Raw genomic sequence first — 22,570 nt, 5'->3', positions numbered from 1 at the left:
GTAGCACTGACAACCCCCGGTTCGCTATTGGGAAGTCCCGATGCATGGCCCCTTCCGCTTATTGGCGATCCCTCCCGTCCTACACCACGGCCTCCTATTCAGACAGGTTTGTGAGGCGCAGCACCACCTACCAAAAGGCAGAACAACAACTAATCTGCAAACCCGGCGCCCAGAGAAAGTCCTCGGGCAATTCATTGAGAGCAGATCAAATCCTGCAACTTTATGGCGAAGCTTCCTCGCGGATGAACTCGCACATGTAATCAAGACATCCAAGGCATATTGGATTGGACCGCTGCTGGCACGCTTACACACACCTTTGACTGCCGCATTAGGAACAGGAGTGGTGGTCATCCTCACCAACCTGCAGGGTAATGTCTGGCTCTGGAATGCATTTTGACCGATAGTCCCCAGTGGTTTTTGTGAACGGTTCCTCTGACCTCATCAGCTCTGTAGTGCCATCATCTTGTCATGCCCGAACTCCGGGCAAGTTTTCGCCGTCCCTGGGCTTCTTCCTGCGGCGGTGCACCGCCAAGAAGAGACGCAGCCCAAAGTGCTTGGGAGCTGCCCTGAACACGAGGTTCCAACGAACAACTCACGTTTGCTATCACCGATGAATTGCGTAACCACACTTCACAGCCCAGACGGCAGTTTGCCAATGAGATGAGATATCCACAAAGAGACCAATTTTCTACCAAGATCTACACTCGCCGACGGCGTGGGCTAGCCTCAACTCTGACCTGGGCTGAAGATTTGAACAAATGTTACACCAATGGCTGCTGACCACAAGGATCTCCGGCCCCAAAGCTGCGTGATTGACTTATAAAACTGTCATTTTGCACGTGCAAACATACTCGTGTACCACACTGCTAACGTTTCCAGAGCTACTCATACGACCTATGTAGAGGAGTGGAAATTATACTAGGATTAGATGATTACAAGTAGAGGTGTAGTGGGCTATTATGATAATTACATGCTATGCACTTTATATACTTTTTGTGGAAATGAGGAAGTGTTCGAGATTAAAAAAAAGGGGGGTATCGTGATGATGATAATGATCGTGTATGAAATGCATGTCTTTCTTGACCTCGTGATCGTCTTTCATCTCTTCCGTTCAAACCCACGCCGCTTGCCCAAGCCAACAAACAAACAACAACAACGCTATGCCAAATGTTCCAACTCCGAAAGAAATACCCCTTGTGTCGCTCTTGAGGAGGCTGATGAAGGCTGATTTGATGGTAGATCACCAACAGGTCTGATGAAGCCGCAGGTCATGATAGTCGAGACCTTGTCACCGTTCCAGCCCCAAGACCTAGCAAAACCCAACCACAACCAGCACCTCCCCACAAGAGACAACCTCATTGCCCAACATCAGCAGCCCTCACCGTCTTCGGGCTTTCCTCCAGCCGCCCGCCTTCCTCTCCTCTCTTCCCAGCGCCACCAGCTTCAGCCTCCTTCTCCTTTTCCCCACTCCTCCTCTCAAACTCATCCCCCCTTAGTGTAACCTCCCCACTATGCGCGGTCCCCGTCCTCATCGACTCCGACCTCCTCCCACTAATACTCTCACCCTCATCAATGACATCCCCCTCCCTCGTCCTCGTCCTGGTAGGTCCCATCTCCACATCATTATGTCCCATCTCATGAAAGTGAACACCCCCCGTGCTATGCGTCCTGGTCCGTTGCACCCACCTCCTCCAGGTATAACTCACCACGCTCTCCCCCCCAACACTACTCGGGACCCTAGCCCGGAAGCTGGTAGGGTGCAATTCCGACAAGGCAACACTCGGTCTCCTCCCTTCCTGCTGTCCCTCCCGTTTCCTAGCACACCTAAACAGCTCCGGTCTGCACACCGGCAGGTGTGCCAGATCCCACGCGGCTAACCACCAGAGAAAGATATACACCAGCGGTGTAGCCATTTTGTCTGGCACGTTCCAGTAGGTATACCCCTTGGGGAAAACCTCATTTCCGAGACCGATGTACACGAAAAAGAGGATCATGTACCCTAGCCCGAAAAGAAAGCGGAGGGATAACCGCCATCTTGGCCAGGGGGAGCGGATGCGGAAGCAGGTGATGATGTTGAGGATTGCGTCGAGGTAGAGGATTGAGAGGAGGGTTATGCCCGGGGAGCTGATTGCGTTAGTAAGTCAAAGGGGATGAAGAAGGCAGAAAAAACATACGAGAATTTGGCGGTCGATCTGAACGCCGAGATGGAGGTGGACATTATATACAGCAGCACCAACGTCGGCGCGGAGTGCAATACCGAGTTTGCTAACCGGAGCCAAACCCGTCTTTTCTCTTCAGGGGATAGGCCTGCTGATTGATGTAGTGGGAGAGGGCCAGATGGTGGTGGGATCTCTGCTGTAGTTGGGGAGGATAGGGGTTGCGGTGGGGGGTCGAGGGTCCCCGTTCTTGATATTGCTGTTGGGGACTCTTCTTGTAGGACGGGGGTTGTTGGTGCTCCTCCAAAGGAGAAGCTGTTCAGGTCCCGTCTGAGGTTGCTGCTCCTGTGGCTTAGGTCTCGACTGACGGTCCTGTTCGCGGTGCGGAATTGCTGAACGGTGTTTGTGTGTGTGAGAGTATTGACGTTTGGGTCGTCAAGGGCGGAGGGATCAAAGGAGTGGATCGACGCTGAGCAGGCAGGCGTCCTCTCCGTCATGGGCTCTTCCGTGAAGCGAGACTGGCGACGGTAGAGCTTCGGCCGGACGGGTGACGGATTGGTGCCAGTAGGTGTCGATGGCATCCCCGGCGCAGAGGGCATCGCCAGTGGTGGCCTGATCGGCCCCTGAAAGCTCGATTCCTTGATCTCGCCCATGGTGTCTGTTGCCCTTTCGTATATATATGCTTCAATATACCGTTCCCAATTCCCTCATACTAGATCGTCGTCGCCCCAACAAAACCCAAACATAAACCTCGTACCGTAATTCCATGCGCGTGAATTCCAATCGTCTGATCCGGAAACCAGTTGGCGTTACCAACACAACGGTTCGGTCCCACCGAACGTTGGGTCTTCCCCAGGTCAGGTATCAAAATAACCTGCACTCCTCTGACAATAGCACAAAACGTTGGTAGTTGAGATGCGGCGTGGAAGTCTCTGCCACTCAGGGGAGGGGGGGGTTGGTCGTTGATATGAAGTGACAGCCGGGGACGTCTCGTGACGAACCCAGCAGAAAGAAAAAAGCCCCAACGGTGACGAGCAGCAGGTAGCGGGGTGCCCTAACACCCATGCGAGCAAATAGATGCAGCTTTTCGTGCCCGTTTCGTTGCGCTAAAAATGCGGATTCCCAAATCGCAAAGGTGGATTGGGTGAACAGGAACGAGGAGACTGGCAAAACAAAAAACAAGACACACGAAACTCTCCCAACTTGGCGCGCGCATTGAATTGGACAGAAAGCAGAGAAAAAGAGCGGAACATCTTCAGCTTCTTCATCCCCAACCAAATACGGGGCTCAATGCAACCCTGTCGATGTGATGGAGGCCATCGTTGAATGGTTCAGGGTCCCTGCCGAGGCTTAAACGGATAAATAAGGCAGCAAGGCCGGTGCGAGCCGGGGCTATCCCAAACCCTGTCAGCGGGCTGCTGCAGGGGAAAACGGGCGGACCGCAGAAGCGAGTCCAGACTCGATCACACGCTCAAAATGCCGGGGAAGAACAACCTCACTAACCTGGGGAAAACCAGGGGCCATCCATGACCTGCAACGGTCATCCGAACAGTTGAGAATTTGCACATTCTTCTCTGCAGAGCTGCAAACACGGCTATCTCATCGTGGAGTCACGGAGCTGAGGACAACCTGTTTTGATGCTGGCGACAGTGATACGAAGTCGGCACCTCGACCCGGACCCCTTGCGGCGATCTGATACACCCGGCAATGGCACGGCCAACACATGCGGCGTGCTTGGACATTCGGGACAACCATCTTCATTTTGTCATCATCTCATTCTCCATCGGCTCCTGTTTCCCAGTTTATTGAACAAAAAGAAGTGAAAACTCCATCCCATTTCGCGCTAGCTGATTGCCAAGTTAATGCAAACGCTTCTCTAACAACCGCAACTTCGGCGTTACCTAGCAAGAACACTAGACATGGACTGGCTCAGATTTGCCTTTTGACTTCACTGTGCACGATGCAGCGATGCAGACTCGCAATCAGGAGAGCAAGGGCTTCCGAGGAAACCACAAGACTCAACCCCAAAAGATTTGCGCCTGTCGAGACCGGACTCAGAAGTATCTGTAATGTATCATCACCGACAGTCCATGTCTACCACCGATTGCATGGCACTGGTCATCAGTAAACCTACGACAAGAGTGTTGTCCCTTTGTCACGGCCGCTCTCCATCTTGGCTGTCCTCGAGCCGAACTGAATCTGCCGTCAAATTAGCAAAGCTTTCATATCATGCACTAGACCGAGCCAACTTACAGCTCGCTTCTTCTCCTTCGCAACACCCTCCATGCCCAACTCCATCGCCAGAAGACGCAGGACTCTCTTTGCAGCTTCAACACCGCTCTTCTCTTCCTCCCTTTCAAAATCACACTTCTCCCACGCAGGCGTTGCGATGGCCCACTTGACCAGACGTTCGTCCAGAAACGGAAATCTTACCTCCTTGCCCCAATGGGCCATGACTCTATCATCCCTCCCTAGATTTCTCTCGGCCAGGCGGCTTACGTCCCGCAGGAGTTCTTTCACAAGCCCTGTGTATCCGTCCTGCTGGAAAGCAGCAGCATGGCGCGAGTAACCACCAAATAGCTCATCAGCGCCGAGGCCAGAAAGCAGGACGCGCGCGGGCGATGTGTACGAAACAGGTGAGGGCTCAGAGTCCGGATCTGGACTCTCTGATCTGACTGACCCTTGGCCTCGGGCGGCAAAGTAAAGCGCGCATGCGATGGAAAGGTCCATCACAGTATTGTGAGGATGGATGAGGGAAATGATTTGCTGCCGGTGGGCCTGCAATTTTGAGTAGGGGACATTTACCTGTGATAGTCAGCAATCAAGGGCGTAAAATCCAGTTGCAGAAGACCACGCACAGCGACAAACCGAAAGACTCGCCCGGGACAGACATTCTTCAACTCGGCGAAGGACTTCCTTCCCGTGATCCTGTCCGGGCAAGCCTCGTACAAGTCCACCTCTTTGCCGTTGGCCTCCTTTTTCAGCCGGGCCCCCACTCTCGGATTCTCAAAGCCAACATTGAGGAGATCAATTTCTTGGTGAGGCTCCAGGATATCGTGGCATAGTCTCGCCAGGACGGTACAATCCAGGCCACCGGAAAACAGTACCGCAACGCGGGTCTTGCCTGTTCCACTGGATGGCGGGTTGGGAATATTTAGCACCCTCAACTTGAGCGATTCAACCAGCTGGTCCTTGAGCGCCCGAACAGAAGGTGACGCGCTCGTCAGCGGCGTCTCTCCCTCAGGAGATGGCAGCGCCTTGTTAAATACCCCGATGCTAGAAACCTGCCAAAGTAAGCTCGACAACCCCGTCTCCCCCTCTCACAACCCCCAAGCTCCCACCAGGACAGAATTTTGCACTTACGAAGCTCTCCCCCTCCTCAACCCAATCATGCCTCCTCGCTACCACATCTCCCAACTCAAGAGAATAAACCCCGTCAGCCTCCACCTCCTCCCACTTCCCCTCCCCATCCCCAATACTCCCCAACACCACCCCTCCCCCCTCCAACCTCCTCACCATCAACGACCGTCTCCCCAACCGATCCCGTCCCCAAAACACCCTTTGCAGCGCCTCACAATAGAAAACAAACGCAAAAGGCCCCTCAACCCCCCTCCAAATCCCCATCACCTCCTCCACCGACCTCGCCTCTTTCAACCCTCGGTAAATAACCTCTCCATCATTCTCATGTTCCCCAATTACTTCCGCCATAAACCTCCACCCCTCCCCATTCCAGCACAACACATTCCCACCCCCGCTCCCACTGTCATCATGCAGTGGCTGCTTCGTGACACGGTCGCCCCTCAAAGCCAAAACAGTAGACGTAAACCGCAACTTCCATCTCCCATCCGACGATTCCCGCGTAACCTGCCCGAAATAGTCCGGTCCGCGGTTGACAAGATTCTGGTGCAACTCCGGGGAGATTTCGGGGAGTGAACAAGAAGAGGGGGAGATGACGGCGTGAATACCGCACATTCTCGCGGCCTTAATTCGTTCAGTTTGGTTGTGTGATTAAAAAAAAGCAAGTCGTGTGGTGGAAAAGACAAGAAGTTGAAGGCCGGTGGGTGACATCGCGGTGTGGAGATAAGATTCCGGTGGGTAGGTGGGTGGATGAGTCAGCAGTGAGAACACCTGCTGCGCTCCAACATCAAGAAAAAAAAGGTCGACGAATTTGGAAGTCCTTGTTCGACTGCTGCAACGAAGATGAAGCGAGAGAAAAACTGCGAAATGATGCAAACTAGAGTCGAGGATGACTTCCAGGGTCAAAGAGCAAAAAGTGCAAAAAAAAAGGAACAAGCTAGCTGCGACTCGTTTCGATCGAGTGACCTCCGGGTTATGAGCCCGGCGCGCTTCCGCTGCGCCACGCAGCTTGTTGCTTGATGGAATTTTGCGGCGGACCTAGCCTACACAATGCACTCACTATTCACTCTTTCCACCATCTCTACAGCTCTCTGTTGCATTACGACACCAAGTCACTCAAATAAACGGCAGACTGCTCAGTGTGTTTAAAAATTAATCAATATCGGCCGGGTTTAGATATTACTACCGTACTTTCTGTCAGCCACCCACCCTGGCGTCTAACCACCAAATGCATAAATTGTGTGAATAAGTAACCTCCCCGTCTTATGCTCGCTAACAAGGAAAAAATGAGAATAATTGAAAAATAGGACGACCGAGTCCTCCTTCGTGTGACTGTAACGCTGAATTTCCTGAAAGTCCTTTACCCTCCAATCATGACGATAAAGCAAGGCAGGCATCAACCGCCAGCCCAACCCTGAGAACGATGTCAGTTTCACAGTAAAGCCTGGGTGGTGGGCTGGGAGATCCTTACCTTCCCTCCTTTTGGTAAACGACATCGCTGATGATGTCTTTGTCAAGATCTGGAAACATGCCAGCCAGCGTCTCGACGATATTGGCATGTTCTGCTCGGTGTAGCCGCTGAGCCTCAGCTGTCTCGGCACTGGCTTGCCGAGCAGCTGCCTCCTCGGCAGACAGCCTTTGCCGACGGGCATCACCATCAGGTCTCTCTGGCATAGGCGTCCGAGCTGGAGAGGCAATGCTCGTACTGGGTTCCGAAGACGAGGGCTCGTCCGAGAAGATGCGGCCTATGGTACTGAGTGGTCTTTGAATCGTCCGGAGAAGGCCGGTGATGGCCGCCTTTTCATCATTCCCGCTGTATTCACCGCTATCACGGCCTTCGTTCGACGACATAGAACGACGTGGGGTATCTGGACGAAGAGACGCGTCCGTGTCAGCTGAAACACGACCCGCAGACGGTGCTTTCAATGCTGAAGACTTCTCAGACTGAGGCGGAGGAGGTGGTGGAGACTCGGCACGGTGCCTCTCGGCGATGGCAGACACAGCAGCCTCGACGTTTTGTTCGAATTCCTCGTCAGTAATAGTTAATGTCGTCCGGTCCATGTTCTCAATGAACTGAATAGCTCCCATCAACGAAGAAAGATAGTACCCGGCTTCGCCACCAAGCTTTTCTTGATTGCGGAACCTTAGGATGTACTGGACATTGGAAACAAGATGCTCGGGATTTGCGTGAAGGACAACGTAGATTAACATGGGCATAAACGAGTCAGCCGAGGAGTCGGATTTTGCGTGTTTTAGCAAGCCTGTGTGGTATCAGCAAAGATCGAGACAATCCAGCACAAACAAACATACCGAATATGACTTTGCAGCAGTTCAGTACACAAATGATCTTGTCCCTCGGCGCCCGGTACGACTTGATCTTCAACAACTCTTGCTGAGCGAGCTTCAAGAACCGCTTGCCACTTTCATTAACAGGTGGAATATCCAAGTGGTCTTCTCGTACCCAACTATAGATGTTGATCTTTTGAGCAAGAATCTCGTCACGCTCAACATCCTCCTGGTGCTGTCCCCGCCGTCCAGGGCCCATCGGGCGCTCCCCGCCACGTCTCCTTGGCTTCGCTCCTGGAATTGGCTGTGGCGGTGGAATCGCGGGCGAAAAGGTCTGGCTGTAAAGGCGGTTCATGACAAGTTTCTCCATGCCTTCGCGGGCGTTGTCAAATTCGGCATCGGACACGTCGCGCCAGACCTCGCACTGGCCCATCTTGTTGGCGATAAATGTGAGGAAATCACTAATTATCTTGACCTGCTCATGTACCATCCATTGCCGTTTTCCAAACTCGGACAAGAAAGACTTTAAATATCTGGCAACAGGATCGGCTTTCTTATTGCGCAACTGTTCCAAGAATCGGTGGAAATCAAATGGCAATGTCGGTTCAGGTTCGGGCTCTGGGGGTGGAGGGCGATGGAGAGTACTCGGCGACATTGGCGAATCCACGTTGCCTCGAAGATCATCCTGCGAACGCCCTGGACTGGCGGGGTACACTGAATCATCCTTTGGCGGAACAGGCGGTCCAAAGTCTTCCTTGTCCTTCCCACGTGTGTCTGACGGTGACGACCCTGACATGCGTAGACCCTGTATACCTTCTTGTAACTGCTGAGCAAGACTAGGAGTGAGAGGCTCCAAGCTTGATTTCCGTGGTGGGTGAGACATTGGGCTTCCAAGAAGAGGCGATGCCATCTCCAGCCGTGGACTCATGACCTCTTCTACCCCTGGACCCCCGCCTTCCTCGCTGAACTGTTCCATGATGCTCTGAATTTCTGATCTTGACCCGCTTTCTTGTTCATCTTCGCTGGTATATCGTTTCTCGTCGTAACCAACATCAGACCTAGTAGGTGATGGTTCTGAAGATCCATGTCTTGAGCGTGAAGTTGCTGCCGTCGAGGGTGCTCGGGAAGGAGGTTGAGAAGGGGCCGGCGTCGGCGGGGTAGGGTCTTTGTATGTCCGGGATTCGATGGTGAGATACTGGGTGGCAGTCGTGGTAGTTGGCGAAGTAGCCGGCTTTAGCGTAGCGATAGATGACATCAGGTCATTCGAATCGTCAAGAGACGACGACTGCTTTCCCTTGTCCTGCCTGAGAGTCGATGATTCCACCGTGCCGTCCCCAGTTTCTTGGGAGTCCTGATTACCCAAGTCTAGAAGGTCCTCTTCCACGGCAGCGCTTGCCGGGGCTGGGGTTGAAGGTTCATTCGATGCAGCGCCCTGATCAGCACTTTGACCGGCCGTTGGCAGGTCGCCTGTGGCTATCCCGTCATCTTGGGTATGGGAGCTCTCTCCTTGATTATGGGGAGACATGCAAGGGAGCCGTAAGGTCTTCGACGGGTAAGGCAGCGGTTCCAGTCAAGGTGTCAGTTTCGGGCGTTGAACTTCAGGAGCTAGGCGTCGGGCACGCAAGGGGGGCTCAGGGACGAGGGTTGTCGTGATTGGGCAGCTAGTTATCACAGCGACGGGGTATTGAATGATAAACACGCATCTGTTGGACTTACTGGTTTACTGCGCGAACAGCTGTCACTGAATTGCTGGGTTGGCCTGGTGTTTTAGCGGGCCCCAACAGTCCCGTTCATGGTTACGCAGCGCAGAGGGTCACTAGGGACCTGACGGGATCCATGGTGGGGTTGCTTGCCGAGGAATTACCGCCCCACTTGGACCGTCCCACAGCTTCCTTGCTTCAAGTCCATGTCCTTGTTCCCGCTGTGTTATGCAGATGTCACTGCTGCCCTCTTTTAAGACCATGATTTTTTGGAGTATGAAATGGAGTCTCTGTCATGTCTTGGAGAGTTCATGAGTCAAATACCGAGGTCCTGGCTTTACCCTCGGTCAACTGTCATTCATGATCGTGTTGCTGCAGAGCTCAGTGCAGTTCCGGCTTGCTGCGGGGGTTCTTCAGCCCCGCCAGTGGCACCAGTGCTGCCAGCACCAGGGATAATAGTCCTTATGGACCTTTCCATCGACCACACATTGTGGAAGTTGTCTTGTTTGCATTTCTCGACAAATCGAATCCCTCAGTTGTTCAATTCTCAAAATGAGCCGCATACTTGGCGTCCCCCGTGCTCTCCTGCAGCTCCGCGGAACGGGCCGGCGTTTCGGACCCGGCCCGGGAGCCTTCCGAACGTTCTCCGGCTCGGCAGCTTCGGGAGACGTCACTCTTCCACTCGAGGGATACCGTGTGTTGGATATGACCAGAGTTCTCGCCGGTGTAAGACTCCTCCAAGCTCAAGGCGTCAAAGCATGAGACTTATTCATATGTGTTTCTTGTAGCCCTACTGTACACAAATCCTGGGTGACCTCGGGTAAGTACTGCCCGCTTCCGAATTGGAAAACCCGGACTAACACCAGTTGAGAGCAGAAGTAATCAAAATTGAGCATCCGGTCAGAGGCGATGACACCAGGGCTTGGGGACCTCCATATGCAAGCTACAAGTCTGGCTCAGCTCTTGAAGGGCCTGGGGAGTCTGCCTACTTTCTCGGGGTAGGTCTTTGGATCAGGATGCCGCTCAGGAGAATTGAAGGCTGATTTGTCTTTAGGTTAACCGCAACAAGAAGTCCCTGGCCCTGTCATTTCAAGACCCAGCCGGGATCGAAATCCTTCATAAGCTAGCTGCCAAGTGTGATATTCTCGTCGAGAATTACATACCAGGAGCGCTCAAGAAGTATGGACTGGACTTTGAAACCATCCACAAGATCAACCCAGCTCTTATCTATGCCTCCATCACAGGATATGGCCAAAACGGGCCTTACTCCAAGCGTGCCGGCTACGATGTGATGGTAGAAGCCGAATTTGGTCTGATGCATATCACTGGCGCCAGAGACGGCCCTCCAGTCAAGGTTGGTGTTGCAGTAACAGACCTGACAACAGGCCTGTACACAAGCAACAGCATTATGGCTGCACTGCTCGCCCGAGCCAAAACTGGAAAAGGCCAGCATATTGACGCTGCACTGAGTGACTGTCAGACTGCAACTTTGGCAAATATTGCCAGCAGCAGCTTAATCAGTGGGGAGAAGGATACCGGCCGATGGGGCACAGCTCATCGTAAGTTTTACATGTTCAAACCATTGTAGTATCTTCTTCTGACCTCTGCTAGCCTCTATTGTCCCTTACAAGTCCTTTGAGACAAAAGATGGTGATATCCTCTTTGGTGGTGGAAATGATCGTTTGTTCGGAATTCTTTGCGATGGCCTTGGTCGTCCAGAGTGGAAGGAAGAAGAAAGGTATAAGATCAATGCTTCCAGGGTAGCACACCGGAATGAGCTAGAAGCCGAGATTGAGAAAATCACGGTAACAAAAACAACACAGGAGTGGCTTGATATCTTTGAGGGCAAGGGCATGCCTTATGCTGCTGTCAATGATGTCCTGACCACGTTGACCCATGAGCATACACAGGCAAGGAATATGGTGGTAGAAGTGGAACATGGGGATTGCGGTCCCATCAAGCTGGTCAACACACCGATCAAATACTCCCACAGTAAGCCGAGAGTACGAACACCACCACCGACTCTCGGACAAAATACCAATGAGATCTTGAGAGAGCATCTTGGTATGGATGACAACCAAATCCAAGCACTGCGAGAAAGTGGTGTGGTTAGATAGAGACGACATGAGCCACCCATTCATATAGTTTTCTCATAGATTTCTTTGAACAACCCGTGATGTCCGGCTTGTTAAATCAGGAGGCGTGTAAAAGTTCATGATGGCCTCGCGGGTTAGGGTAATGCACGTGACAGCCACGTGCCTCAGAAGAACAGACCACCAAGTTCCAGCACCGCGACTTCCATCATCAGACCATTCAGTGAATTATTCCAAGCATCTTGTTGCGACTCTGCTAACCGACACCTTCACAAAGAAATAATCGGAATATCACCAAGAACACCTTCCAACACTGCAGACGATACAAGGGAGGCATCTGTCTTCAGTTATACATTTATTTATGCACAACTCGTTTTCTGGGCTACTTTCGGCTTAAGGTCGCAACCTGACTCTTTCGACCAATCTCTAACAAAACAGGTGTTACCACAGGTCATCATCATGTCTAGTTCAGAGAAGCCAAAAGAAGGGACTGTCGACGCGCCGAAAGATGCCCCCAAGACCACTCCATCCCTGGCGATTGGGTTGACACCGCGTGCTCCCAGCACCGGTCCCTCGGCAGCATACATCCCTCAGTTCTCAGCGGCTACTCAGATGATTCTCAAGCGACTGAAAGGAGAGCCTAGTAATCTCGGAGCAGCCCTTTCGCAGGCCTCTCGCTCACCGTCTATCACGGCGAGCATCCCCTCAGCCACATACGAGGATGTCAAGAGAAGACTGGTCATGAGCATGAACACATCATCCCAGATGTCCATGCAAATGCCTGCCACCGCACCACTCTCCATGAGAGCTCCCTCTGTGCCATTGCCAGCGCCCTCACTAGCTATCCCGCCATCCAACAAGAGCACTTCCGGCATGAGCGCCATCCGTAAAGTCACCGCTGGCCTTACCGGCTCCTCCAAGAATACCCCTACCAAGTCCTCTACTGCCCCAAAGGTCCTCTCCTCCGATAGCAAAGTCAAGAAAGCCAAAGGCAAACCCAACAGTCGGGCCACCGGCCATAGTAACAAACATCGCCAGCGCCTCAAAGGCCAGTCAGCAGATAACAGCGGCATCTCCGACTCGGATTCTGAAGTAGAAACCCCTACCACCGCCAGCACCGGCAATGGCCCCTTCTCAGCCGGCGGTGGTGGTGACAGCACCCCAACCGCCACCATGACCAAATCTGGCAGGCAGGTTCAGAAGCCCGACGCCTACAACCCAGCAGCCATGGAAGCGGCCACCAAGAAACGAGTCCACTACGGCAAGCGGACTGTTGAGCAGGCTCTCTGCAAGAAGTGCAGCAGGATGCACTCCCCGAGCAGCAACCAGATTGTTTTCTGCGACGGGTGTGATGCGGGCTGGCATCAATACTGTCACGACCCGTTCGTGTCAGATGACATCGTCAAGAACACGAGCAAGAACTGGTTCTGCTTGGAGTGTACCGCCAAGAAGGAAAGACAGGGCAGTCATGCGAAGAAGCTGAAGCAAGAGCATGTTCCCAGGGGGCCGCCAAAGAAGGAGAGCTGGGCTGGGAAGAGCGTCCAGCAGAAGAGAGCGTACTTGTCTACCTTGCCAGCGCAGGAGCTTGTTGGTTTGTTGATGGCGAGCTTGGAGCTTCATCCTGATTTGCCAATTTTCCCTAGTCCGGTGGTGGACACGGGTGTTGACGCGAGTGGTGCGCCGAGGGGGCTGTTTGCCGGGGGTACAACAGAAGGTTTGTTTACGAGGGCGAATGCTAATCCTACTGGGCAAGGGGTATGGTACCCTTTTTTTTTCCTTTGTCAGGGTTCTTTGCTTTTACTCTCCTTGAGATGATATGTTGAGCTTGCTAACGAGGGTGTTGACAACAGATTAATTTTATGAGAAAGGTCCAGTCCAATGGGAGTGCGAGAGGTAGCCAGGATCGGACGGCTGGGCAGCAGGAGGAGGAGGACGAGGAAGATCCACTGACGTTATTGTGGCCGAAGCCGGGGAAGGGACTGTATGCTAGGCTTGGGGCTGATGTGCTGGATGAAGTGGGGCTTTTGGATGCCGAAGGGGAAGACTTTGAGGCGTTCAGCTCGATAGTATATGATGATCGCGGGAGGAAAGTGTTGGAGAATGGGATGAAGGTTTAAGGGTGGTTATGAAATTAGAGCTTGACTGCCCAAAGGTCTCACGAACGGGCAAGGCAAGCCAACGCACAAAGGAAAGAAGAAGGCAGAGTGATGTGCATCATGGAAGAGGCCAGGTTAGATTCTGGCTTGGGCGCATCGCTTTTCTTCTACCTTAGCCATGCTTGGGATGGAGGCTCTACAAGCTTATATATGGGACCATGCGCGCCCGCGTGTGATAGGGACCATGTAAATAGCTAGTAGCGGATTTAGCCATTCTTCTGTTGTACCATGCACTTGTAGCAATAAGTAAGTACCTACTACTCTATGTACTCCACAGCATGACTTTCTGGAGGTTGTGCCCATTGCCATCAGCGTTTTGTTCCTGCATCACTCCACTGGACACCAACCTCGTCACGCAACACCAGAGATGGCTACAGCCAAAAAAAAATAAGACATGACCCATCAACAAAGCCAAAAGAAAGAAGATGACAACAAAACAGGAGACAATATCTCCATCAACAACGCCCATGGCGAGACTCGAACTCGCAACATTCAGATTAAAAGTCTGACGCGCTAACCAATTGCGCCACACGGGCTTTTGTGTGTTGATGATGGTTTGTGGTTGGAATGTCAGCCCAAGTTGCTGGTAGCTGGCTGCGCCACAAAGACGTTGAGTTTCCCTTACATACACATATTCTTCCTCGGGAATGTCGCTGTCGGGTAGACGTCACGGTAGTCCCATTTATGGGATTCTTGCTGACGAGTCTACGAGATGTTGTCATGTGGGTTTCTAAAGCCAGGAGAAACAGCAGCATTTCACCAAATGTAGGTAAGTAGATGCCTTGCTATCTTTGTTTCCACTGAATGGATGATGGGTTCAATACTCAAGTATTCACCAACTGCACTTCCCCCTCCTCTTCTTTTTTCCCATTCGATGTTCCCTTCCTTCCCATCAACCCAGTAATCCAACGCCTTACAATACCCTCGCCACTCTTATGTTCCCGTTGTCCCTTTGGCTGAAACACTGACATCATCCACTTGGCCAACCGACTGATACCACCCAACTTGAGCGCAGAAGCGATATTCTTGTGAGTATACTGTCTAGTTGGGTGTTCGCGGATAACTTCACTCTGGCAAACCACTTTTTCCGTGCTCAAGTCATCGCCCCGGGAGTCACCTCGCTTTATCAGAGCGGGGGAGATGGTCAACGTGACGCGGTTTGCGTGGGATTTGGCGGTACGGTGGCGTCCTGCCATGGTGGTGTCGTCAAAGGTTATCCCTTGGTGTGGTGGGCGGTCATGATAATGGGCAGGATAGGCGCAGTACTACCAGGCTGTCCGGAGGGCGAGACTGGCCTGGAGGGAGATGGCATCTCGGAAGATTGTTTCAAGCTCCTTATCATCGCTGGTAAAGGTTGCTGGATGTAAGAATGCTTCGAGTTCATTGCGCAGTTGGACAACCGCGAAAACAGCCTCTTGGCTACTGGGCGAAAGGGGGACAAGAAGCTGTGAGGAATACTGCTTCAAGCTTGCATTTATATCCGTGTTTGATAGCAGTCTTGCCTTCGAGACTACAGAACTCGAAGGTCAGCGGCTTTGTTGGGAGAAGAGAGTCAACAAGAACGTGCCAGACAGCTGCTTGAAGAAGAGAGCAGGGTTGCTTCTGTATTGCTTTGGAGGTTTCGTGGGATGTAAAACTTAGTTTTCTCTTTATTAGTTAAAAGTCGGGCTCTATATAGCGCGTTAAGTATTTTATATATGTATAACTCATACTTTTTTAAAATATATAAATAAATAAAAATATGATCGAAATGATCTATTATTATTTTATTGAGATATTTCCGAATAATATAATTAATAAAAAATTGAAACGTTATAGATATATTAACTAACCCGAATAACATTATAAAATATTCGAAATAATTGTAGAGCATATGAAATTTCATTTTTCATTTATCCCCTTCTTTAATTTATATATAAACGTACTTGATAGATATATTTAAACGTATAAAATATTATACCGTAACTAATGAACTCCGTAATTGAAAAAATAACGGTAGCGGGTAATTATTTTTTACCATTTTGTTATTTAATTAGCGGTGTGACGAACCCTATCCAGAACCTCTGAAAGGGATATTAGTTGAAGGCACTTCTGAAAAATCTTGGTTCGGTACAGCTAAACAGTGTATAACAAATGGCTTTTCTCAATCACAATAGTCTAGATATCAACGAATGTTGCTTGTATTGCATACTGCAGAACCGTCTATCTACACCAGCCAGTTCCTCCGTATACATAGACCTCAATTCTCTAGGTACCTCCGTACCTGGCTCACCACGGCTCATTGGTGAGCGGTGGTAATCCATCCTGGCTCACCACGCTTACCTGGTGAGCCTAGTGATCCGGTTCACCTCTGCTAAGAGGTGAGCGCCCCGTTGCCATGCAGCCCCGCCGTTATATCTTACTTGATTGGTCCTCACGGCCTGCTGCAGTCTCCACTCTGCCTTGCTATATGGTTGGTCTGTGACAAAGGTTAATAAATATATTTAATATAATAATATAAATAAAAGCGAGAAAAAAACAATATGTCACAGTTAACCCAACGGCAGGTCGCACAGTATGTGGGGCGCAGGATATCCCCAGTCAATCATTAGGGAAGTCAGGAGACAGCCAATTAGGGCTGGCCAGAAGTGCTATGGCGCCAAGACACATGAGCACTCTGCAGGACGCAAGATGCTCGGGGTGATCGAAGGCATAGCACGACGAGCACTCTATGGGATGCAATGTGCTAGGAGTGATCGGGGCTATATTAGGGTGAGCACTTCGGGGTCCCAAGGTCTATATATACGGAGGAACTGGCTGGCGTAGATAGGCAGTTCCGCAGTATGTAATACAAGTCACAATCGTTGGTATCTAGACTATTGTGATTGAGACAAGCCATTGTTGTATACTGTTTAGCTGTACCGAACCAAGATTATTCAGAAGTGCCTTCAACTAGTATCCCTTTCAGAGGTTTTGGATAGGGGTTCGTCATCATAGGGGTTCGTTATAAGAAAGCTTTTTAACTTACCTGAATAAGTAAAGAGAGCTTTTTAAATACGTTAATAGTTAAACTAAACTTTAGTTACGGTAATTAATATAGTTTAAGTATTTATACGGGTAGCAGAAGTCGATACAGGTTAATTATTTTGGCTCGCCTGTTATCTCCAGAACGATTTTAACAGGTAAGTCGGGGCGTATAGTCAATTTAGTCCAGATTTTAGTTAGCACGATTAGTAGCGTATGGAGAAGGCTTAATTTCGATAAAAAAATCTATTAATTCGATATAATATCGATCGATTTGAGCGTGGTAGGGATCATAACGTGTTGGTAATAGAATGTGTATTGTAATAACTATGGAAAAAAATACCGAGAAATCCTGCAGACCCAAACAAACCAGCCCAGCTTAGTCCGAGCTTCCTGTAGATCCAGTTGTGGCTACCCACACAACATTGGTCCTTATCGTCGGAGTATCTAGTATCTATATAGGTACCACCCAGCCCAGGAGCTGAACGACTACTTCCTAAGGTGTTGAACGGCTGCGAGGATTCGTAAAATAATTGATGATATTGTTAAGTACTTAAACAAACAGCTCCGGATAGCAAAAACCTTTCCTTATCCTTTTCCAAATAGGTGGGCCCCAGGGCCGAAGCCCTGGAGCAACCTGCCCCCAGCGAGGAATGCGCAATCCACCTTAGGGCAAAGATGTGGAAATTTCACGCAGATTGGGAAGATACATGGCAGAGACGAGCCTAGAAGAAAGGCGAGACAACAAGCTAGAGATAGAAAGTGGGAGGAAGCCCAGCAGCAGTGGCTTACAGATTTCGAATTGCTGGTCAATCCGGAACGAGAGGACGCTCTAGCAACAGCACAGCGCTTGGGAAAAGGCTCAGGGTCTTCCAGGAGGCCCGCCAACTACTAGATTCATCCTGGAAAAGATTCCACCGGCGCAGGAAGAACCGGAAGGTAGGGGACGATGACCCTATCATGGCCAGCGAGGTCGCTGCCATCTCAGGGGAAGGAGAAACAAAAGACAGACGACTCCGCGTCACAGCGCACTGGAAGCAGTGGAAAGCACTCGCATTAGTTGACGGAGGAGCAGAGGTCAGCTTGATTTCACCCAAGTTCGTATCTCAGGTCCGGATACCATGGAAAAAGAAGGAAGAATTGGTCATCATTAAAGGGCCATTTCCGACACAACGAGTGACAAGGGAAACGCTACCCTTGGATATTACAGTCGAAGGAGAGACTATACAGGTCGTGTTCGACATCGTGGATATGGGGTCGCAGAAGGATATGATTCTGGACTACCTATGGCACGAGGACTACAACCCAGATATCGATTGGAGGGGATGGTGGCTACCTACAACCGAGAGAGGAATCCCGGGAGGATTCAACCATCGATGGAAGATTAGGAGCACGGCAGAGGCAGAGTGTCGGAAAGACACCCCCTACGGCACCACCGCGAGGAGCATCACCCCCAGGGTTACTGGAAGTTATGGTGCACTCCGTCGATATTAACGCAGGCGGCACGATTAAAGAAGTAGGGCTGACAACGTTGGTGGAAGCCGCGGCAGCCAGCCAAGGCAACTACGCCTACTACAATAATATAAAGCAGGAAAAGAAGGAAGGGATTCCGGAGGAGCACCAGGACCACCCAGTTTTCGAGACCAAGCACCTTGAAGGATTACCACCACGAGGGATTACGAGATCAAGCGTAAGGACGGAGCCAAGCTACGACTATTCAAGGTCTACCATACTAACGATAAGTAGAGTGAGGAGTTGCGGAAGTACTTGGACGAGAACTTGAAGAGAGGACGTATACGGGAGTCCACATCGCCAGCCGGATGCCCTGTTTTCTTCGTGCCGAAGAAGGACGGAGGCTAGTGACTGTGTGTGGATTACCGGCAACTTAATAACGAGGCATAAATGATAGCGACCCGCTACCACTAATTTCGACGATTCGAAAACAGCTAGCAGGGGCACGATATTTTACAGGCCTCGATTTGCCAGTCGCGTACGCCCATATACGGATCAAGGAAGGAGATGAATGGAAGACAGTATTTCGTACGATTTACGGCCACTACGAATACCAGATTATGCCTTTTGGCCTTAACAATGCGCCTGCGACATTCTAATCTCTCGTTAACCACACGATTCGGCGATACCTCGACGAAACGGCAGTTTACTACCTCGACGACATTCTCATCTACTCTCACACTCCAAGAGCACAGGAAGCACGTAAAGGAGATACTCGACGCTTACACGGTGCAGGGCTCTCAGTAAACAAGGAGAAGAGCGAATTCCATATGCAAAAGACAGTACACCTAGGCTACCTCATTTCGCCAGGAGAGGTTCGAATGGAACCAGGGAAGATCACGGCAGTGAAAGACTGGCCAAGACCACAGACAAGCACCCACGTCAGGGAGTTCCTGGGATTTACCAACTTCTACAGGATATTTATTAGGAACTGCGGAGCTATAGCGAGGCCACTGAACGAACTAGCGAAGAAAGAGATGGGCTTTAAGTGGGAAGAAGAGCAGGAGCAGGCATTTCAAGATATCAAGGATCTCATTGTGGCGGACCCGGTATTACGGCTTCCGGATCCCACCAAGCCATTCGAAGTAGAGACCGATGCATCGGAATATACAATCGGAGGACAGCTTAGGCAGCGGGATGAGAACAGCAAAGTACACCCAGTAGCCTTCTTTTCGAAAAAGCTAGAAGGCCCGCGACGGAACTACCCGATCCATGATAAGGAGCTTCATACCATCATTGAGGTATTCGAGGAGTGGAGACCATATCTCGGCGGCACCCACTACAAAGTGCAGGTATATACCGATCACAAGAACCTATGGTATTTTACCACGACCAAGGTCCTCAATGCACGACAAACCCGGTGGGCAGAGTTTCTATCAGAATTCAACTTCCAGATCCACTATAGAAGGGTTCCGAGAACGCCAGGGCTAACGCTCTCAGCCGAAGAGCAGACCATCACAAGGATAAATCTGCTGAGTCGACGCCGCTCTTGGAAGACACGGAAACAGAGACACTACGGCACCCACTGCGGCCATGGGCTAAGTGTTGCGCCATCTACAGGGAGCAGACGGTATCGGAGGGATACCAGACAACAATAAAGGATTACGATGACCTCGACAAGGCTCGGGAGGAGCTGGAGGCCCTCGGAATCCGGACTGATGACCAGGGACGGCTCTGGTATGGCAACCGAGCCTGGGTCATGGAAGACAAGCGGAAGGAACTGATCCAGGAGGTCCACGAATCGAAGCTCGGAGGGCACAATGGGCATCGCCAAAACCATGGCCAAAGTGAAGCTACACTTTAACTTGGCCGGGATCAGGGAGGACGTCACAGAGACACCGGGAAACTGTGAATTGTGTTTCAAGACCAGGGTGGCCAGGCACAAGCCTTATGGCTTTCTGGAGCCATTGCCGGTTGCAGAAAAACTGTGGAGCTCAGTGACGATGGATTTCATCACCAAGCTACCGGTATCCAAGGACTCGGCAACCAACGTCAAGTATGACAGCATCCTCAAGCCCCAATCCATTCGTTGTCGGAGGGCTATTGCAGGGTCTATCTGACCATCAAGCGGAAATGTGACGGTTTAGCCAAGCGCCGGCCTTTTACCCCGACCTTTTAGTTGGGGGAAGGCTGTCTAATACCCTGCAGGGCACATGGTTTCCTTGCTCACCCTCAGGCTCTAAACAGACTACCTCAGAGCTCGGAGCTTTGAGGCAATGACTGGGCAGGATGTTGTCTAAGAAATCAGAGCTGGTGAAGCATCACATCAATATTCCAAGTATCACATCAGCATTCCAAACATCACACCGGGATTCTAAGCACCACATCAAGACTCAAGGTCCCGACCCTCCCTGTACCTGCGTAAGAAACTCGCCTTCAAGTCACTGTAAGTGTCCATCGCGTCAAACTCTCATATGAACATGATACAGCGGCTAACGACCCCAAAAGCAATCTACCCAACATGTGTAATAACATCATGATCAAGTACAGGTGCGAGTGTATCAAGAAATCGGAGTTTTTGCATTGCCAGACAGCAAAGGACATAGGGGCCAATATAGAGTGCAAGCCTGTCACGAAGAGGGTGGACAGGATTTCAGCCAACTACTGCGAGAGCCACTTGGTCTATCCTACAACTAAGAAGGCGTACTTTTCCGACCCAAAGGAATAGACCGGTTGTATCGGCGCAGGAGCAAACGGCCGGTACGATACCGCTTCTGATGGCTGGAAGGACAGTACTGTAGTGTGTTAGATCAATTCATCATATTTGTCACGGTAGGCAGAACCACTGCATCAAGCCAACTGTGATTGCTATCAAAAGTTACAGGTGAGTCAAGCTTGACGGCTTGACTCCGATCAGTGGTATATATATGTATGGTGATGGTGCTGGGGCGCTGCACGCCAGTGCCATCACATTAATGCTATTATACGTGATCTTCTAACAGCTTCATGGTTCGTTGGGCATTTAGACATTTCCAAGTTCAATCTGGGCTCCAAAATCCCTTACACATGGGAAAAGACAGCAAGGAAATGAATCATTGAATGCATGCGGACAACTTCCCCTTCGCTAAAGCGAGCCAATCGGTTGCGAAGACCTAAACTCCTGGGATGTACAAGGTTCAAATCTTTTGTTGATAGGTAGGACGAGGGGAAGGATTGTGTAATTACTGGGAATGAAGAGGTGGACAGAGGCCCCTGTAGTATAGAAGTACATCAGCGTGGGATATGAAACACCCGAGTCAAGCAGCCCATGCTTGGCCTGACCTCAACAGCTTTTGTCGAAGTGGGCAGTTTATGACGCGTGGGTACGTTGAAAGTATAGCTAGCGTACATATTGTGCGTCATGGGCGCCTGTATAAAACATATTCCAAACTGTCATCTAGGAAGCCCGTCAGAGCCAAGCCGCGTGAAATAACCACAGCGGCGAGTGAGCTCTAGTTCATTGACAGGCCGCGTTCCATCTTCGCTCTTCGCCCAGGTATGCTGTGTTTCGACACATGCTGTAAAGTGAGATAAGAAGCCCTGTGTCGAAAAAGTCCGGTCTCGGGCAAGCCGATGCGAATTACCGCGAAGGCGTTCTAAATGAACTTGGCAGCCCTTGCAACTGACACCACGCTCGAGTTTGGCATTCTCCAAACTGTAGCACGGATATGCCATCGCTGCCAATAAGGCGTTGTTCTGACTGCTCTCCGCGGATTCTTAGATTTCGAGTCGCGTCTTGGTTAAGGGCTTTAGCGGCAAGAAGCATTTATGTGGCGCTCTCTTCAAGTATCAGATACTTCGGTCGTCTAGCCGGTGTATCCGTTATATTATAGGTGCCAGGCACGGTCTGCAAAGCTGGCCCCGATAGGTGCAGGAGCCGACTTAGAGAAATATATATAATTTTGGCGAAAGCAGATAGAGGGAGGACACGATAGTGGGCCGAAGACTAAAGGCAGTCGAAGCAACATCTCTCAGCGGTAAAGAGGAACAAGAACCCTCCAAAACTACCACAGGTTAAGCATTTATCCGTTACGAGAGGCCGATAAAGGTCAACAATAGTAAAGCAGTAAGCAAGCCCGGCGCGTAATAGACCTCGCAGGCCCTCCAGGCCATGCTTAGAGACTAGTTAATATTCGTAGAGTCCGGTTAATAGAACGCGAGTTCGCCGGTTTATTTAACGGAAGTAGAAGAAAGAACGAATGTCGAGGTTACGGAGCACCAGAAACAGGAGTTCCACAGGGAGATAATCAAAGATCCCAAGTTTAGCGGTCGGCAATGTCCCGAAGGCGGCTTAAAGAGATGTCTGGACCGCCTACATATCGTGTGGG

At 50.9% G+C, this 22,570-nt stretch overlaps 5 protein-coding genes and 2 non-coding genes across 7 annotated transcripts; 2 read left to right on the top strand and 5 right to left on the bottom strand.

The window, feature by feature from the left end:
* Positions 1 to 901: 901 nt before the first annotated feature.
* On the bottom strand, positions 902 to 3,320 carry QC764_608965 (uncharacterized protein). Its single transcript, XM_062949372.1, has 2 exons — positions 2,175 to 3,320; positions 902 to 2,124 (listed from the first exon to the last, which is right to left on the bottom strand). Exons 1-2 carry the CDS (start codon positions 2,807 to 2,809, stop codon positions 1,356 to 1,358), a joined length of 1,404 nt encoding a protein of 467 aa, XP_062798110.1. The 5' UTR covers positions 2,810 to 3,320; the 3' UTR covers positions 902 to 1,355.
* Positions 3,321 to 3,856: 536 nt separating this feature from the next.
* Positions 3,857 to 6,128, bottom strand: QC764_608960 (uncharacterized protein; the record flags this gene model as incomplete). Its single annotated transcript, XM_062949371.1, has 4 exons — positions 3,857 to 4,355; positions 4,410 to 4,961; positions 5,015 to 5,440; positions 5,520 to 6,128. The coding sequence occupies 4 exons, from the start codon at positions 6,126 to 6,128 to the stop codon at positions 4,287 to 4,289; spliced, it is 1,656 nt and encodes a 551-aa protein (XP_062798109.1). The 3' UTR covers positions 3,857 to 4,286.
* Positions 6,129 to 6,451: 323 nt separating this feature from the next.
* QC764_0099100 lies at positions 6,452 to 6,523 on the bottom strand. Its single transcript has one exon. It is a non-coding gene; the product is annotated as a tRNA-Met (tRNA).
* Positions 6,524 to 6,602: 79 nt separating this feature from the next.
* QC764_608950 (uncharacterized protein) lies at positions 6,603 to 9,607 on the bottom strand. Its single transcript, XM_062949370.1, has 3 exons — positions 7,824 to 9,607; positions 6,985 to 7,774; positions 6,603 to 6,927 (listed from the first exon to the last, which is right to left on the bottom strand). Exons 1-3 carry the CDS (start codon positions 9,322 to 9,324, stop codon positions 6,885 to 6,887), a joined length of 2,334 nt encoding a protein of 777 aa, XP_062798108.1. The 5' UTR covers positions 9,325 to 9,607; the 3' UTR covers positions 6,603 to 6,884.
* Positions 9,608 to 9,670: 63 nt separating this feature from the next.
* Positions 9,671 to 11,739, top strand: QC764_608940 (uncharacterized protein). Its single transcript, XM_062949369.1, has 5 exons — positions 9,671 to 10,225; positions 10,288 to 10,319; positions 10,371 to 10,497; positions 10,554 to 11,058; positions 11,111 to 11,739. The coding sequence occupies exons 1-5, from the start codon at positions 10,052 to 10,054 to the stop codon at positions 11,614 to 11,616; spliced, it is 1,344 nt and encodes a 447-aa protein (XP_062798107.1). The 5' UTR covers positions 9,671 to 10,051; the 3' UTR covers positions 11,617 to 11,739.
* A 64-nt stretch (positions 11,740 to 11,803) lies between these two features.
* Positions 11,804 to 14,006, top strand: QC764_608930 (uncharacterized protein). Its single transcript, XM_062949368.1, has 2 exons — positions 11,804 to 13,347; positions 13,443 to 14,006. The coding sequence occupies exons 1-2, from the start codon at positions 12,052 to 12,054 to the stop codon at positions 13,707 to 13,709; spliced, it is 1,563 nt and encodes a 520-aa protein (XP_062798106.1). The 5' UTR covers positions 11,804 to 12,051; the 3' UTR covers positions 13,710 to 14,006.
* A 204-nt stretch (positions 14,007 to 14,210) lies between these two features.
* QC764_0099060 lies at positions 14,211 to 14,284 on the bottom strand. Its single transcript has one exon. It is a non-coding gene; the product is annotated as a tRNA-Lys (tRNA).
* Between the last annotated feature and the right edge of the window lie 8,286 nt (positions 14,285 to 22,570).

This window comes from Podospora pseudoanserina, chromosome 6 (genome assembly GCF_035222485.1).
Source record: "Podospora pseudoanserina strain CBS 124.78 chromosome 6, whole genome shotgun sequence".
Classification (NCBI taxonomy): Eukaryota; Fungi; Ascomycota; class Sordariomycetes; order Sordariales; family Podosporaceae; genus Podospora; species Podospora pseudoanserina.
The sequence above is the reverse complement of the archived record's forward strand: the minus strand, read 5'-3'. Positions and strand labels throughout refer to the sequence as shown.

Coding starts and splice junctions, on each gene's coding strand:
- QC764_608965 (XM_062949372.1), bottom strand. CDS start 2,809: ATGGGCGAGATCAAGGAATCGAGCTTTCAGGGGCCGATCAGGCCACCA. Junction 2,125..2,174: donor AGATCGACCGCCAAATTCTC/GTATGTTTTTTC, acceptor TAACGCAATCAG/CTCCCCGGGCATAACCCTCC.
- QC764_608950 (XM_062949370.1), bottom strand. CDS start 9,324: ATGTCTCCCCATAATCAAGGAGAGAGCTCCCATACCCAAGATGACGGG. Junction 7,775..7,823: donor CTGCTGCAAAGTCATATTCG/GTATGTTTGTTT, acceptor GATACCACACAG/GCTTGCTAAAACACGCAAAA. Junction 6,928..6,984: donor GTTTACCAAAAGGAGGGAAG/GTAAGGATCTCC, acceptor CATCGTTCTCAG/GGTTGGGCTGGCGGTTGATG.
- QC764_608940 (XM_062949369.1), top strand. CDS start 10,052: ATGAGCCGCATACTTGGCGTCCCCCGTGCTCTCCTGCAGCTCCGCGGA. Junction 10,320..10,370: donor CAAATCCTGGGTGACCTCGG/GTAAGTACTGCC, acceptor ACACCAGTTGAG/AGCAGAAGTAATCAAAATTG. Junction 10,498..10,553: donor AGTCTGCCTACTTTCTCGGG/GTAGGTCTTTGG, acceptor ATTTGTCTTTAG/GTTAACCGCAACAAGAAGTC.
- QC764_608930 (XM_062949368.1), top strand. CDS start 12,052: ATGTCTAGTTCAGAGAAGCCAAAAGAAGGGACTGTCGACGCGCCGAAA. Junction 13,348..13,442: donor CTAATCCTACTGGGCAAGGG/GTATGGTACCCT, acceptor TGTTGACAACAG/ATTAATTTTATGAGAAAGGT.